Here is an 18385-nt window from a genome sequence, read left to right as displayed (position 1 = left end):
GCTACTACGACTACAGCTACGACTGCTTCTATTACTACTACAGCTACTACTACTACAGCTACTACTACTGCTACTACGACTACAGCTACGACTGCTTCTACTACTACAGCTACTACGACTACAGCTACTACTACAGCTACTACTACAGCTACTACGACTACAGCTACTACGACTACAGCTACTACTACTACTACAGCTACTACTACAGCTACTACTACAGATACTACTACAGATACTACTACAGCTACCACTACAGCTACTACTACAGATACTACTACTACAGCTACTGCAGCTACTACTACAGCTACTACTACTACTACAGCTACTACTACAGCTACTACTACAGATACTACTACAGCTACTGCAGCTACTACTACAGCTACTACTACAGCTACTACAACTACTACTACAGCTACTACTACTGCTACTACGACTACAGCTACGACTGCTTCTACTACTACAGCTACTACTACTACTACAGCTACTACTACAGCTACTACTACAGATACTACTACAGCTACTGCAGCTACTACTACAGCTACTACTACAGCTACTACAACTACTACTACAGCTACTACTACAGCTACTACTACTGCTACTACGACTACAGCTACGACTGCTTCTAATACTACAGCTACTACGACTACAGCTACTACTACTACAGCTACTACTACAGCTACTACGACTACAGCTACCACTACTACAGCTACTACTACAGATACTACTACTACAGCTACTGCAGCTACTACTACAGATACTACTACTACTACAGCTACTACTACAGCTACTACTACAGCTACTGCAGCTACTACTACAGCTACTACTACTACAGCTACTACTACAGCTACTACTACTACAGCTACGACTACTACTACAGCTACTAATACAGCTACTACTACAGCTACTACGACTACAGTTACAACTGCTTCTACTACTACTACAGCTACGACTACTGCTACTACGACTACAGCTACGACTGCTTCTATTACTACTACAGCTACTACTACTACAGCTACTACTACTGCTACTACTACAGCTACGACTGCTTCTACTACTACAGCTACTACGACTACAGCTACTACTACAGCTACTACTACAGCTACTACGACTACAGCTACTACGACTACAGCTACTAATACTACTACAGCTACTACTACAGCTGCTACGACTACAGCTACGACTGCTTATGCTACTACTACTACACCTACTACTACTACAGCTACTACTACTACAGCTACTTCTACTACAGCTACTACTACTTCAGCTACTACTACAGCTGCTACTACTACTGCTGCTGCTACTGAATCTATCACGCAGCAGGGTGATGGTAACGCCCACCGGAGTCGCAGTGGCTATGAGATGTTAACTACCTCTCCTGGTATACAGGAGGTCTGTGTCTCTCATCATCACGGTGCCTATGAGATGTTCATTACCTCTCCTGGTCTACAGGAGGTCGTGGGTTCGATCCCCGACCCTGACGATGCCTGCTGCTGTTGCTGTATATTTGGAGTCTGTGTCTCTCTCTCCCCGTGGTCGCTGAGTGGATTTTTCTCCCGCTCCTCCAGTTTCTCTCCTCCACATCTATAATAATCTAACCTATAAAACTCATTTTTTGTTTGTCTGTCTGTCCGTCCGTCTGCGTACGCTCGCTTGCGGGGGATTTGGCTCTTGGACCGCGGGGTTCCCGTAGAAAAAAATTTGCCGGGCGGCACGCCCCGGACCCCCCGCTCGGCATAGGCTGTTCCGTTTTGCCGTCCGTCACCTTTAAAGTGGTTTAATTGACGTTTTAGTGCGATTCCTCTTTACTTATTTATTTACTTTTGCCGACCGGCTCGCTGCTGCGCATGCGCGAAACGCCGAAACGAGTTGTTGCCCCTGGCAACGCACAGACACGAGTTGTTGCCCCTGGCAACGCACAGACGCGAGTTGTTTCCCCTGGCAACGCACAGACGCGAGTTGTTGCCCCTGGCAACGCACAGACGCGAGTTGTTGCCCCTGGCAACGCACAGACGCCGTCGCCGCAGGGTGGACGCCATTTCTCATTAAAAATGCAAAAAAATTTACACGCGACGCTGAGGTAAATTCATCAAAGTGTCACGTCCTCTTCTCTCCCCCTCCACCCCAATGTGTGCACTTACTATTATAGGCTCGGTAGATACTAAAATTATAGCGATTAAATAGAAATATTGTAGCGCGCGGCGGGGGGGGGTGTAGCGGCCCACGCCCCAGCCTCGGCCGGCCGGGCAATCTAGGCGAGGCCGGAGGCTTTGCAACGGGACTAGGCCTCGTCACGGCAAATCTGTCAGGTGAGTTACTTTGTGCTAATAAAGTCAAAATATATACTGCTACTAGCGGGGAAATATATATTTTAAAAACGTCTGAAAACTGGAAAACATAACATGCAAATGAAAAGATAACTCATTTAAAATAAAATACGTTTAAAATAAAATCCGTTAAAAATAAAATCCGAGCGCGGCAAGAATCGATTCTTTAAATCGCGCCAAGGAATCGAAGGTTTTAGATTCCTTTAGAATCGTCTTGAAGCGACGACGTTCGCTTGCGAGGGATTTGCCTCTCTAACCGCGGGGTTCGCGGAGAAAAAAAATTGCCGGGCGGCACGCCCTAAGCCCCCTGCTTGGCATAGGCTATTTCGTTTTCCTATCCTTAAACTTTAAGGTGGTTTAATTAACGATTTAGTGCGAATTATCTTTATTTTTTTAACCGCTCCAGCGCGCGACAGCACATTTGCGCATGCGCGAAACGCTGACCGAGGGTTGCCCCTGGCAACGCGCACGGTGAGTCGCGCATATTAACAACTCCGTTAAAACATAAATATTACTATTCGTGAACACAAAGCAGACCCTAAAACACGGTAGGACCAACACCTCGGCCGTGGCAGATTACTGGTTATAATTCAGTAGGCTCACAGGACATTGACTTTTCCAAGACAGAGGTTGATTTGTAAGCCATCTGGCTACCACGAGAGATTCGTTCATGAGGCTATCCACATATACAAGCACAGAGACAATTTCAACCGAGAAGATGGATTCTGGCTTAGCAATCATTGGAAAGATTTGATTAACCATTTCGGGTCTTAAATGATTGTTCACGCTTACGGTGGCTTTCAGACAGCATACATTAATTTTTCGTCTCCTCCCTCCTCTTTTCAGAACATAGATGGACTCGTCCTTCTAAATAAACTGTCAAATCGCTGCGCGTGGCGCTAACGGTCTTTTATAAATAAATACACCGTTTAAAATAAATAAATTTACGCAAACCGACACACCTGATGACGACCGTTTGTGTTATGGTCGAAACGTCGTGAGAATTTGTATTGTTTTATGTATATTATTTTATTGTTTCCCTTCAACGTGACTTTACCTAAAGAGCTAAGATTATAGATGGTCTCGTCCTTCTAAACAAACTGCCAAATCACTGCGCGTGGCGCTGACGTTTTTAAAATAAATAAATACACCGTTTTAAAATAAATAAATTAATGCAAACCGACACACCTGATGACGACCGTTTGTGTTATGGTCGAAACGTCGTGATAATTTGTATTGTTTTATATTTATTATTTTATTGTTTCCCTTCAACGTGACTTTACTGAAAGAGCTAAGAACATAGATGGACTAGTCCTTCTAAACAAACTGCCAAATCGCTGCGCGTGGCGCTAACGGGTTTTTATAAATAAATAAATACACCGTTTTGAAATAAATAAATAGATGTGATGTGAACCGCCACTTCTTTCAAATGTTTCTTGCCGTTGGTTTTCACACCTGATGATGACCGTTTGTGTTATGGTCAAAACGTCATGAGAATTTTTGTATTGTTTTATATTTTGTTTTTATTATTTTATTGTTTCCCTTCGACGTGACTTTACCGAAAGAGCTAAGAATATGAATTACTGCAGTCACGAAAGCTTTAAATAAAAAAAATAGATATTACTCTTTACTAATTTGTATTACTCTTTAATTATTAGGTCAGATGATAGAGATTGAGCAATGTTTGATGATCGTACATATGCACAATGTAACGCGGTTTTTTTTTCCCCCCTGGGTAGTAAGTGTTATTTTTAATTTGCTGAAGCCTATTATTTATGGAAAATGTCTTATTACTCCCCACAAACTTTGCTTTTGTGACCAGGCCTTTATGTGAGGGAATGACACAAATGCGCACCATGTATTATCATTGAAAATAGCTACATTTCTAAATATGTCCTTGACACAAAAGCTAAGTTTGAGGGGAATTATAGCTTTTTTGTACTTTTGAGGCATAAGCATATAGAGAGTAACACTTACTACGCAGGGACTAAATAAATATTCACTTTTTTGTTACACAGTTTTTATTAACGATACCAAATTTTATTTCGATTTAAAGCTTTCGTGACTGCAAGGATGCATCTTCTTTGGTTATTTCGGTAAAGTCACGTAGAATGAGAATAAAATAATAAATTGATAAAATAAAATAACACAATAATATTCTCACGACGTTTCGGCCACAACACAAGCGGCCTTCATCAGGTGAAGGGGACGAGACTGTCTGGAGGACAGCGCTGGAGTGAGAAAGCCACGCTGAGATCATGACCTTTAAGCTGTGTGAGAAGAAACAAAGCGCCTTGACAAAGGAATTAGCATAGAATTTAGCATTGAAATAGCTAAGTTAAAGTATACACATCTGCAGAGGCACCCCTTGACAAAGGAATTAGCATAGAATTTAGCATTGAAATAGCTGAGTGATTAGCTTGTAACTGGTCACAGAAATAGCTATGTTAAAGTCAGAGCATATACATTCACCGAGGCACCTAGTACAAATCAAACAGGAGAATTTAGCATTGAAATAACTAGGCGAATTTAGCATTGAAATAACTGAGTGATTAGCTTGTGATTGGTCACAGAAATGGCTATGTTGAAGTCAAGGCCTACACATCTGAGATATTCACAGTAACTGGGTATACAATACAATATATAATGAATACTATATAGTGAACCAAATTTTGTTATGCTTTGGTTCCAGCTTATTCACACTTTCCCCCTCTGTGCGGGGGTTGGTCAGTGATATTGTTTTTTCGGGTTTATTTGTGTGCATCTGGACATAGTTACAGGTCACGTAAGTTTATTCATTATTATTAGTTTATATTTATTTACACTTTCGCTCGTGGCTAATTAAAACAAAATGGCGGCACATGTTGAGTCAGTGTATGTGTGAGTGAGTCAGCGTATAATCACTGCTGTAATAATAGCAGGTACCACCACAGTCAGTATGCACTGCTGTAATCATAGCAGGTACCACCACAGTCAGTATACACTGCTGTAGTGATAGCAGGTACCACCACAACAGTATGCACTGCTGTAATAATGGCAGGTACCACCACAGTCAGTATGCACTGCTGTAATAATAGCAGGTACCACCACAGTCAGTATGCACTGCTGTAATCATAGCAGGTACCACCACGGCAGTATGCACTGCTGTAGTCATAGCAGGTACCACAACACCAGTATGCACTGCTGTAATCATAGCAGGTACCACCACAGTCAGTATACACTGCTGTAATCATAGCAGGTACCACCACAGTCGGTATACACTGCTGTCGTGATAACAGGTACCATCACAGTCGGTATACACTGCTGTAGTGATAGCAGGTACCACCACAGTATGCACTGCTGTAATCATAGCAGGTACCACCACAGTATGCACTGCTGTAATCATAGCAGGTACCACCACAGCAGTATGCACTGCTGTAATCATAGCAGGTACCACCACAGTCGGTATACACTGCTGTCGTGATAACAGGTACCACACAGTCGGTATACACTGCTGTCGTGATAGCAAGTACCACCACAGTTGGTATACACTGTTGTCGTGATAGCAGGTACCATCACAGTTGGTATATACTGCTGTAGTGATAGCAGGTACCACCACAGTATGCACTGCTGTAATCATAGCAGGTAACCATCACAGTATGCACTGCTGTAATCATAGCAGGTACCACCACAGTCGGTATACACTGCTGTCGTGATAGAAGGTGCCACCACAGTCGGTATACACTGCTGTCGTGATAGCAGGTACCATCACAGTCGGTATACACTGCTGTAGTGATAGCAGGTATCACCAGTCAGTATGCACTGCTGTAATGATAGCACGTACCACCACAGTATGCACTGCTGTAGTGAAAGCAGGTTCCAACACAGTATCCACTGCTGTAATCATAGCAGGTATCACCAGTCAGTATGCACTGCCGTAATGATAGCACGTACCACCACAGCAGTTTCCACTGCTGTAGTGAAAGCAGGTACCACCACAGTCAGTATACACTGCTGTAATCATAGCAGGTACCACCACAATTCATATGCACTGCTGTAGTGATAGCAGGTACCACCACAGTGAGTATGCAATCCTGTCGTGATAACAGGTACCACCACAATATGCACTGCTGTTATCAAAGCAGGTACCACCACAGCAGTATGCAATGCTGTAGTGAAAGCAGGTACCACCACAATATATGTACTGCTGTAATCATAGCAGGTTCCACCAGTCAGTATGCACTGCTGTAATAGCATGTTCCACCACAGCAGTATGCAATGCTGTAGTGAAAGCAGGTACCACCACAATATATGTACTGCTGTAATCATAACAGGTACCACCAGTCAGTATGCACTGCTGTAATAGCAGGTTCCACCACAGTCGGTTTGCACTGCTGTAGTGAAAGCAGGTCCCACCACAGCAGTATGCTCTGCTGTAACAGCAGGTACCACGACAGTCAGTATGTACAGCTGTAGTCATAGGATACCACCACAGTCAGTATCCACTGCTGTAATCATAGCAGGTATCACCAGTCAGTATGCACTGCTGTAATGATAGCACGTACCACCACAGCAGTTTCCACTGCTTTAGTCAAAGTAGGTACCACCACTGTCAGTATGCACTGCTGTAATCATAGCAGGTACCACCACAATTCATATGCACTGCTGTAGTGATAGCAGGTACCACGACAGTGAGTATGCACTGGTCTATGGAAAGCATGTCCCACCAAAAGTAGGTATGCACTGCTGTAGTCATAGCAGGATACCACCACAGTCAGCATGCAATGCGGTAGTCATAGCAGGATACCACCACAGTCAGCATGCAATGCTGTAGTCATAGCAGGATACCACCACAGTCAGTATGCACTGCTGCAGTCATAGCAGGTACCACCACAGTCAGCATGCAATGCTGTCGTGATAACAGGTACCACCACAATATGCACTGCTGTTATCAAAGCAGGTACCACCACAATATGTACTGCTGTAATCATAGCATGTACCACCAGTTAGTATGCACTGCTGTAATAGCAGGTTCCACCACAGCAGTATGCAATGCTGTAGTAAAAGCAGGTACCACCACAATATGTACTGCTGTAATCATAGCAGGTACCACCACAGTATGCACTGCTGTAATATCAGGTTCCACCACAGTCGATTTGCACTGCTGTAGTGAAAGCAGGTACCACCACAGCAGTATGCACTGCTGTAATCATAGCAGGTCCCACCACAGTATGAACTGCTGTAGTCATAGTAGATACTGCTATTCAGTTGGTAGATCATGCTATATAGAGTTAGTAGATACTGCAATAGTCAGTATATACCACTACGGTCAGTAAATACTGCTACAGTCAGCAAATATGACTACACAGTAAGTAGAAACTACTACGGTCCATAGCTACTGCTATAGAGTCAGTAGATACTGCTATACAGTCAGTAGATACTGTTATAGAGTTAGTAGTTACTACTATAGTCAGTGGATACTACTATAGAGTTGGCAGATACTACTATAGAGTTAGGTGTTACTACTATAGAGTCGGTAGATACTACTGTAGGGCCAGTAGATACGACTATGGTCAGTAGTTACTGCTGCAATCAGCAAATACTACTACACAGCCAGTAGCTACTGCTGGCTCAGTAGATACTACTGTACAGTCAGTAGATACAACTACAGAGTCAAGAGGTACTACTTACTCTGTTGTATGTAGGGTGTGTAGGTATAGATACCTACGCGGGGGTAAATATATTTTTTTAGGGGGGGGGGGGTGTCCACAATTTTCTGAAACCTTTTAGATCAACTATTTACCCCACACTTTATATTACTTTTTGGACTTTTGCAAGCCTCTTATAATTTTGTTGGCGGTGAAATGGACAAATGGCCCACTGGGCTTTCACAATATTTTAGTATCTGTGTATGTATATGTAGTGGAGTAGAAGATACACATGGGTAAATTGGCCATATACAGTACATACAAACATACAAACAGTGTGGGTCACATAAGGTCGAGCAGGTGGTGAAGTCACGGGTGGCATAAGCAAACCAAAGTAAATAAGGGAGTCGAGGCATGAGGGCTGTGATTGGTCGAGAGGCTGTTAACGTTAAGTGGCGGCGTCACGAAGTCTGGGCTGTTGGACAGGTGCGAGCTGGCGGGAAAATGCCAGCGAGGCACATGGCAATTAATTAAGGCTGATTGGAAAGGGGATAAAACGCTAGTTGATTTGGATGGGGAGTGGAGTTGTTGTTGGGGAGTTGTGGGCGAGAGGTGGAGAGAGCAGCGAGAGATGCAAAGAGGGGAGCCGGCAATTGTTAGTGAAGAATAGATTGAGAGCCGAACCCAGAGGACAATAAATAGCTATAGGGAGAGCTAGCGTTAGCAGAGTGGTAGTTACGGTATAGATAGGTACAGGGAGAGTTAGAGATAGATAAGTCACTGTGTGTGAAGAGATAGACAAGTCACTGTGTGTGAAGAGATAGGCGAGTCACTGTGTGTGAAGAGATAGACGAGTCACTGTGTGTGAAGAGATAGACGAGTCACTGTGTGTGAAGAGATAGACAAGTCACTGTGTGTGCGGAGATAGATAAGTCACTGCGTGTGAAGAGATAGACGAGTCACTGTGTGTGAGGAGATAGAGAGAGAACCCCTGTGTGTGCGGGGAGTGAAGAAGAGACTGTGTGGGGAGACGAGGAGTATGAGCGGACAGTGCTGAGGGGAATTCGACAGGGACAGCGGTTCGGGTGGTGCTGAAGGCCCGGAATCGCCAGAGGATTGGCGAGTCCTCATGACCCAGTGGGAGGCCAGGATGGAGAAGTTGTCAGAGGAGTTCCGGAACTTCTTGACGGAGAACCGCATTCAACAACCCATACCGGGTCTACCGCCGGAGGTTGCCGCTCATCCGGAGCGGGTGGAGGACTCTGACGACGAAGACGACCAGTCAGCGGGACCGCCACGACGGCTACACGTACAACGATTTGAGGCCAAAGTGGGAGATTGGACGGCGTTCATACATAGATTCTGTGCGGCTTACGAGTCCCTGAATTGGACGGAGAGTGCCGCGTTACGAGCACTGCCGACGGCATTGGATGATGACTCCTTGGCGACTTTTAATGGACTCCCTGCTGCTGTCAGAAAAACATTGAACGGTGCTATTGCGGCAATGAGGATAGTCTACGACCCGCAGTCGGTCGCCAAACGTCGATTTCAACAGAGGAAACGGGAGGCCACGGAGTCCCCCCTGGCATTCCGCAGCGCCTTGCTGGCCCTCGCCCAGGTTGTGTACCCGGCCATGGACGAGGAGGGCTGGGACTCCCTGCTGCAAGAGAAGATGCTACAGCTGGCGAAGGAGCTGAAAGTCGTCTTGTCGCTCCCGGACAAGGATGATGACGATGACGTGTTGTCGTTGCTGATCGCCAGGAACATACAAGTCAACCTTGACATACGAGACGAACCAGCGGCGGCGGTGGCGCAGCCGTCGCTGACGACCCCTGCCGGGGCCGGGAGCACGGTGGCGGTGGTGGTGGACGAGACGCCGCCGATGGCAGCGGCGGCCGGGATGTCGACCGGAGAACGACGGCGTCGTCCCGGGGTATTTGGAGACGGCGCGCATCGGACATGCTACGAGTGCGGGCGGAGGGGTCATCTCGCCCACGACTGCTGGAGACGGAGAGGTGGTCCTCCATAGGCGCCGAACAACTACAGCGGGCGGTTCCCCCAAGACCAAGGATCCCGGGTGTGTCGAGATGCATTCAATACAGGACCGCCCTATCCACATTACTCATCCGCGTCATCTCACCCGTATTCATCGGGTTCGGATAGTACGCATCGCCGGGATACGTGGGGCGCGTTGGTACATCGTGTGTTGGGGGCCGTGCCGGGATCGTCGGATGTGATGGCATGCATTCAAGGTGTTATGGTACGGGTTATTGTAGATACTGGGGCATCGGCGACTCTCAATTCGTTGCAAACTTTTCGGTCGCTGCCGACATCGCCTGGATCGTTGGGGCCGGTGGAAGGGCCATGCGTAGTGGCAAACGGGGGTAGTTTGGGCATTATGGGCTGCGTGGTTGCGACAATTCAAATAGGGGAGGTGATTCTGACGGGAAGTGTTTTGGTTTCAACGGCCTTGGCAGTACCGTGTTTGTTGGGCACGGATTTTTTGCAAAAGATGCCGATTAAGATTTCAGTGGAAAAAGGTTGTTTGGAATTACCGTCGGGGAGATGTATGAAAATTTTGGTGATGCCTTCGAAATTTGCGGTGGCGAACGCTGTGGTGCAGGCCGTGGTGAGCCGCACCGTGCGCGTCCCACCTGCATCGCAAATATTGGTACCGCTACGGTTAAAGAAGGAATTGCCTTGAGATGAGCTGCAGGAGGGAGTGCTGTTAACACCCTCAAATACTGTATCGAAAATGCCCACCGTGGTAGGGGCTTTGACCATAATACCAACATATTGCGATCCTTTCATTCAAATTGTAAACGCGGGGCATGAAGAGGTTGTTATTCAAGGGGGGACTACGTTGGCGCACGCGACGGGTGCGCCGGGTCCAGAAACGAAAACATGTTTTGCTACGGTACAGGATGAAATGTTGTCAAGGTAGGAAGACGATCCGGAATAGTTAAGGGATCTTTACAAACAAAACCCAGAGTTATCGCCTGTGCAACGGTCGCGGTTGCATGCGTTGCTAGTGGAATTTAAAGATGTGTTCAGTTCAGGGAAATACGACGTGGGTCGAACGACGTTGCAGCATCGTATTGACACAGGGAATGCACCCCCGATCAGGTTAAATTCGCATCGTGTAGGTCCTCTTGAGAAAGAATGTATTTGGCGATCTGTTGATGAAATGCTAGCGCAAGATATCGCCCCATCGTCCAGCCCGTGGGGAGCCCCTATTGTCCTCGTTAAAAAACGTGATGGAACCATGCGATTTTGTGTTGACTATCGGAAATTGAATAAAGTTTCGGTGGCGGAAGCGTACCCGCTTCCACGAATTGATGATTCACTGGACGCCCTGTCCGGCGCCAGAATCTTTTCGACCCTCGATCTGTTGTCGGGCTTTTGGCAACTGCCCCTGGATAAGGAGTCAAGACCTAAAATGGCATTTCGGACACCACAAGGATTGTATCAATTTAACGTGCTCCCGATGGGACTCCACTCCGCGCCGGCGACCTTCCAGCGATTAATGGAACTCGTGTTGTCGGGCCTGCAGTGGGAGTCATGCTTGATATATCTAGGTGATGTGATTGTTTTCAGTAGGAATTTCGATGAACATTTGCAACGACCGCACCGTTTTTGGCAGAGTGCGGCGCGCCGGATTGAAATTTAAACCACAGAAGTGCCAATTGTTAAGAACATCGGTGAAGTATTTGGGGCACGTCGTTAGCGCGTCAGGAGTGGCCACTGATCCGGAAAAGACGAGTTGTGTGCGAACATGGCCAGTGCAGAGAACAGCAGGGGAAGTGCGTAGCTTTGTGGGCTTTGCGTTGTATTATCGGCGGTTCGTTAAGGATTTTACCACGATTGCTCGACCATTGCATACGCTGACCGGGAAAGGTGTGAAGTTTCAATGGGGGTTGCAGAACAAAAATCGTTCGAAGCGTTGTGGGCCGCACTGGCGGACGCACCACCGTTGGGATACCTGGATTTTACGAACCGATTTATACTTAACACGGATGCCAGTGATACGGGCATAGGCGCGGTTTTGTCACAAATGGTTGATGGCGTCGAGAGAGTGGTGGCATATGGCAGCCGGGTGTTATCGCCGGCGGAGCAAAAATACTGTGTGACGCGTAGAGAATTGTTGGCGATTGTCCATTTTGTTCAGCAGTACCGACCGTATCTGTACGGCAGGGAGTTTTTGATCCGCACTGATCACGCGGCACTACAGTACTCGCTGCGCGTGGATCAGCCGTCGGGGCAGATGGTTCGCTGGCTTGAGACCCTCCAGGAGTACTCTTTCACGATCCAGCATAGGAAAGGAACACGCCATGTAAACGCGGATGCTTTGTCGAGGTTGCCGCGACCGACTGAGACGTGTCGGTGCGCAGAGGGCTCGCTGCGTTGCGGCCCGCCGCTGCAGGAGGGTCCGCAAACGGTCGCTGCAGCGGGTTCGGGGGTGCCAGGGATAATCTCTGGAGCAGAAATTGGATTGTTGGGGTTGTCATTGAAACAGTGGAAGCAACTGCAGGAAGAAGATTTCTCGCTGACCAGGATGAGGCTGCGTGCCTCTCGTTCAAGGGGATCGGAGGATCGCCCATTTTTGATGTTGATGGAGGGGTTGCTTGTTCGCTGGGATGTGGAAGCACAAAAATGTATTGTCCCGAGGGCGTTGCGGGGGAAACTGATTAACGAGATACATGAGAAATTGATGCATTTGGGGGAGAAGAAGACCGCGTTGACAGTGGGGAATGAATTTTACTGGCCGGGAATGTTTAATGATGTGAAACAGCATGTAAAAGCGTGCCAGGAATGTGCACGGAGTAAAGCGCCGACACGGCCATATCGTGTCCCATTGCAATCGATTCAAGTTTCGAGAGTGAACGAAATTGTGGCACTAGATATTTTGGGTCCGTTCCCCGTCACCCCCCGAGGGCACAAATATTTGCTCGTCGGGGTGGAATACTTAACTCGTTGGCCGACAACATGGCCGCTAGTAGACCAGTCAGCGACGTCGATCGCTGAGGCTTTCTTAAAAGGGTACGTCTTAGATAAGGGGGCCCCGGAACAATTGCTTACCGACCAAGGCAGAAATTTTTCATTGAAATTAATTAAAGACGTGTGTGACTCGCTGGGGACCAAAAAGATCCGGACGTCCCCGTACCACCCGCAGACTGACGGGATGGTCGAGCGGCTGCATAGGACGCTGACGTCCATGCTTTGTCACCAAGTAAACACCGCTCAAGATGATTGGGACCTGCATGTTGCAGCGACACTGGCCGCGTATAGATTGGCCCCGCATGCCTCAACGGGGTACTCGCCATTTTTTCTAATGTATGAACGGGAACTATAAGCACCGGCTATTGTTAAATTGGGAATTCGGAAACGAGAGAAATCTACGACGGTGCCTGCTCCAATGCAGGTGGCTTTAGACCGTCTGAGGGAAGCCCGGGAGGCTGCATTGAAAAACACGGCACGACGACAAGCCGCTAACGAAAGATTGTACGGCAGGCAGCGGCCACGAGAGCCGTGGAGTGTTGGAGATAAAGCCTGGTTGCACTGCCCCATGGTGCCGGTGGGAACATCCCCGAAGTTTCACCGCCCCTAGCAGGGGCTCATTGATATTGTGGAGGTTTTACGGGATCAGAGTGTGCGAATAAAATTCGGTCGTCGGACATGGTTTGTTCACCCGTCGCGTCTGAAGAAATTTGTGTTACCATATGACGCGTCATCCCCCATCCGAGAGCGGCCTGTATTGGATGTGTCCGACGAACCTGTGGGGAGGTCACAAGTGCACGTGTCCCAGAGATCTGCCCCCCGTGTGCCTGCAGGATCGCCCCTTTTGGGCAGGGTTGCTGACCAGACGCTGATTGAACGGCCACAGATCCGGACCAATGCCCGTCCCGACCGTGAACGACGGACAGCCCCGCCAGCAGAGTGTCGCTGGGACAGGGATGGGCGCAGGGTGGAGCCCAGGAGCGCCCCTCGTTGGCGAGACGAGCGAGGCCCTCCCTTACTGCAGGGTGTCCCGTGCAGGGGAGATGGGCCGGCAGTGGGAACCCGTTCCAGGAGGAATACACTACGTTGACTTTGGGGGGGGGTTTGAATTCTGTAGTTGTGTGGTGCGTGTCAGGTGGTTGTACAAAATGGTTATGTGTTGCGAGTGCGTTCTGTATATGTTATCATCGTTCCGTCCGCTTCACTCCACTACTCCAATTCGAGTATAACGTAGCCGGGGACGGCTAGGTTCTTTCATCACGGGGGGGGGGGGGGGGGGGGGTGGTGATGTAGTGGAGTAGAAGATACACATGGGTAAATTGGCCATATACAGTACATACAAACATACAAACAGTGTGGGTCACATAAGGTCGAGCAGGTGGTGAAGTGACGGGTGGCGCAAGCAAACCAAAGTAATTAAGGGAGTCAAGGCACGAGGGCTGTGATTGGTCGAGAGGCTGTTAACGTTAAGTGGCGGCGTCACGAAGTGTGGGCCGTTGGACAGGTACGAGCTGGCGGGAAAATGCCAGCGAGGCACGTGGCAATTAACTAAGGCTGATTGGAAAGGGGACAAAACGCTAGGTGATTTGGACGGGGAGTGGAGTTGTTGTTGGGGAGTTGTTGGCGAGAGGTGGAGAGAGCAGCGAGAGATGTGAAGAGGGGAGCCGGCAATTGTTAGTGAAGAATAGATTGAGAGCCGAACCCAGAGGACAATAAAAAGTGATAGGGAGAGCTAGCGTTAGCAGAGTGGTAGTTATGGTATAGATAGGTACAGGGAGAGATAGATAAGTCACTGTGTGTGAAGTGATAGACAAGTCACTGTGTGTGAAGAGATATACGAGTCACTGTGTGTGAAGAGATAGACGAGTCACTGTGTATGAAGAGATAGACAAGTCACTGTGTGTGCGGAGATAGATAAGTCACTGCGTGTGAAGAGATAGACGAGTCACTGTGTGTGAGGAGATAGAGAACCCCTGTGTGTGCGGGGAGTGAAGAAGAGACTGTGTGGGGAGACGAGGAGTATGAGCGGACGGTGCTGAGGGGAATTCGAGTGTTCGAGTTGGCGGAGCGCGGAGAGGAGAAATTATAGTGTGTGTGTGTGAAACTATATAGTGTGTGTGTGTGCGGAACGATGGAAATAAAAGTGACGGTGGAAGAAAGGCGATTGTCGTCCGAGTGAATCCACGGCACTACATATATGTAAGGTTTTTAAGAGTAGTTCTAAATTATTTTTTTGACCCGGGCAACGCCGGGTACGTACCGCTAGTGGTTTATAAGTATTGGCTGCTACTATACATGTCCACGTGGTGATGACGACGACGACGATCCACTTGGTTGAGCTATCGTTTGTGATGGCCGGGGCAGCTTTTGAAAGAAGAGCGACATCTCAGCTCAGTGGGGCCTCCTTACCCCTGTTACAATTTAAATTTAAAAAAAAATTGTTTCGTCGTTAGGAGTAGGCCAAGTAGCGGGCGTGGTGCCATCCACCTCGTGTGCCACAGTGCCGGTAGCCCTTCACAGGCGCTGCTGCTACTCGCTACTAACAGCACTTGCCCCTACAGCCTGTTACAGGCTACACGGGGGACCTTTGTCTGTGTCTACCTTCGCAGGTGCTGCTGCTACTCGCTACTAACAGCACTTTCCCCTACAGCCTGTTAGAGGCTACACGGGGGACCTTTGTCTGTGTCTACCTTCATAGGTGCTGCTACTCGCTACTAACAGCACTTGCCCCTACAGTCTGTTAGAGGCTACACGGGGGATCTTTGTCTGTGTCTACCTTCATAGGCGCTGCTGCTACTCGCTACTCACAGCACTTGCCCCTACAGTCTGTTAGAGGCTACACGGGGGATCTTTGTCTGTGTCTACCTTCATAGGTGCTGCTGCTACTCGCTACTCACAGCACTTGCCCCTACAGTCTGTTAGAGGCTACACGGGGGGTCTTTGTGGCGTGCAGGAAGCCCCGTTGAGGCCGCGAGGTGACCAGCAGTGGAGAGAGCAAGGATGTTCCTGCAGCTGCCCGGGGCCTCACTCCGAAAATGGGCAGAGCCTCAGCCAGGTCGGTATGATCATCATCAGCAGCAGCAGCATCAGCAGCAGCATCATCAGCAACAGCATCATCAGCAGCATCATTATCAGCAGCATCAGCAGCAGCATCATCAGCAGCAGCATCATCATCAGCAGCATCAGCAGCAGCATCGTCATCACCAGCAGCAGCATAATCAGCAACAGCATCATCAGCAGCATCATCATCAACAGCATCATCAGCAGCCGCAGCAGCATCATCAGCAACAGCATCATCAGCAGCAGCATTATTATCAGCAGCAACAGCAACATCAGCAGCAGCAGCATCATCAACAGCATCATCAGCAGCAGCATCATCAGCAGCAGCATCATCAGCAACAGCATCATCAGCAGCATCATCAACAGCATCATCAACAGCATCATCAGCAGCATCATCAGCAGCAGCATCATCAGCAACAGCATCAGCAGCAGCATTATTATCAGCAGCAACATCATCAGCAGCAGCATCATCAGCAGCAACAGCATCATCATCAGCATCATCATCAGCAGCATTATTATCAGCAGCAACAGCAACATCATCAGCCGCAACAGCAACATCATCAGCAGCAACAGCAGCATCATCAGCAGCAGCATCATCATTATCAGCAGCAGCAGCATCATCATTATCAGCAGCAGCAGCATCATCATCAGCATGATCAAGTGGTCGATGGGTCTCGGTGTGTGAGTGCTCACGTGAGAGTAGGAGGGGGGGGGAGCAGGAAGAGGTGGGGGAGGAGCAGGAGGAGGTGGGGGAGGAGGAGGAGTTGGAGGAGGAGGTGGAGGAGGAGGTGGAGGAGGAGCAGGAGGAGGAGCTGGAGGAGGAGGAGGAGGTGGGGGAGGAGAAGTTGGAGGAGGAGGTGGAGGAGGAGGTGGGGGAGGAGGAGGAGGAGGTGGGGGAGGAGCAGGAGGAGGAGTTGGAGGAGGTGGAGGAGAAGGAGGGGGGATGAGGAGGTGGGTGGGTGGGGACACTCCCAGTCGGGTGGTGGAGGGACTCCCCACCAATATCCCCGCTGTGTCGGGTGGTGGAGGGCACTGTCAGTGGGGGGAGCGGTGGGACAGTGGTTAGCGCTATGCTGCGCCACCACGAACCCGCCAGAGGGCCAAGTTCGATTCCCGCTCAAGGCCGCACAAACCGCGGTGACGGCGATCTTCTGAACGCGGTGCTGGGTCTCCCCTAGGTCGGCTCAGCCTCAAAATTGAAAACCCCGGTGCGGGAAGACAAAGGCGGCCGGGCGTGGTGCTGACCACCCACCCCCTCGTGTTCCGCAGTGCCGGTAGCCTTCATAGGCGCTGCTGCTGCTCGCTAACAGCACTTGCCCCTACAGCCTGTTAGAGGCTACACGGGGGACCTTTGTCTGTGTCTACCTTCACAGGTGCTGCTGCTACTCGCTACTAACAGCACTTGCCCCTACAGTCTGTTAGAGGCTACACGGGGGACCTTTGTCTGTGTGTGCATCACAGTTGCTGCTCCTGGCCGAGTACCTGGAGAGGTCTCTGAGCCACCTGCGGTCCATCACAGCGCCCCACAGAGAGGTTCCCTACCACCACTCACCACTCACTCACCACTCACTCACCACTCACCACTCACTCACCACTCACTCACTCACCACTCACTCACCCCTTACTCACCACTCACTCACCACTACCACTCACTCACCACTCACTCACTCACCACTCACTCACCACTACCACTCACTCACCACTCACTCACCACTCACTCACCACTACCACTCACTCACCACTCACTCACCACTTACTCACCACTCACTCACCACTACCACTCACTCACCACTCACTCACCACTCACTCACTCACCACTCACCACTACCACTCACTCACCACTCACTCACTCACCACTCACCACTCACCACTCACTCACCACTCACTCACCACTCACTCACTCACTCACCACCCTCACCACTCACTCGCCACTCGCTCACTCACCACTTACTCACCACTCACTCACCACCCTCACCACTCACTCACCACTCACTCACCACTCACTCACCACTCACTCACTCACCACTCACTCACTCACCACTCACCACTCACTCACTCACCAATCACTTACCACTTACTCACTCACCACCATCACAACCCTCACCACTTACTCACCACTCACTCACTCACCACTCACTCACCACTACCACTCACCACTCACTCACTCACCACTCACTCACCACTCACTCACTCACTCACCACTCACTAACCACTACCACTCACTCACCACTCACTCACCACTACCACTCACTCACCACTCACTCACCACTACCACTCACTCACCACTCACTCACTCACCACTCACTCACTCACCACTTACTCACCACTCACTCACCACCACCACTCACTCACCACTCACTCACCACTACCACTCAC

The 18385-nt window shown here is 49.1% G+C and overlaps 1 protein-coding gene across 1 annotated transcript in view; it reads left to right on the top strand.

Moving 5' to 3' along the window:
• Nucleotides 1–18385, top strand: part of LOC116956720 (uncharacterized) — a 54296-nt gene that overhangs the window by 8565 nt on the left and 27346 nt on the right. The window contains exons 3-4 of the mRNA XM_076054689.1: nt 15903–16004; nt 17471–17542. Of these exons, the coding sequence (XP_075910804.1) occupies nt 15903–16004; nt 17471–17542 (174 nt within the window). The remainder of the gene's footprint in view (nt 1–15902; nt 16005–17470; nt 17543–18385) is intronic.

This window comes from Petromyzon marinus, chromosome 67, assembly GCF_048934315.1.
Source record: "Petromyzon marinus isolate PM22_M1 ecotype Great Lakes invasive population chromosome 67, UKy_Petmar_22M1.pri1.0, whole genome shotgun sequence".
Classification (NCBI taxonomy): Eukaryota; Metazoa; Chordata; class Hyperoartia; order Petromyzontiformes; family Petromyzontidae; genus Petromyzon; species Petromyzon marinus.
The sequence above is the reverse complement of the archived record's forward strand: the minus strand, read 5'-3'. Positions and strand labels throughout refer to the sequence as shown.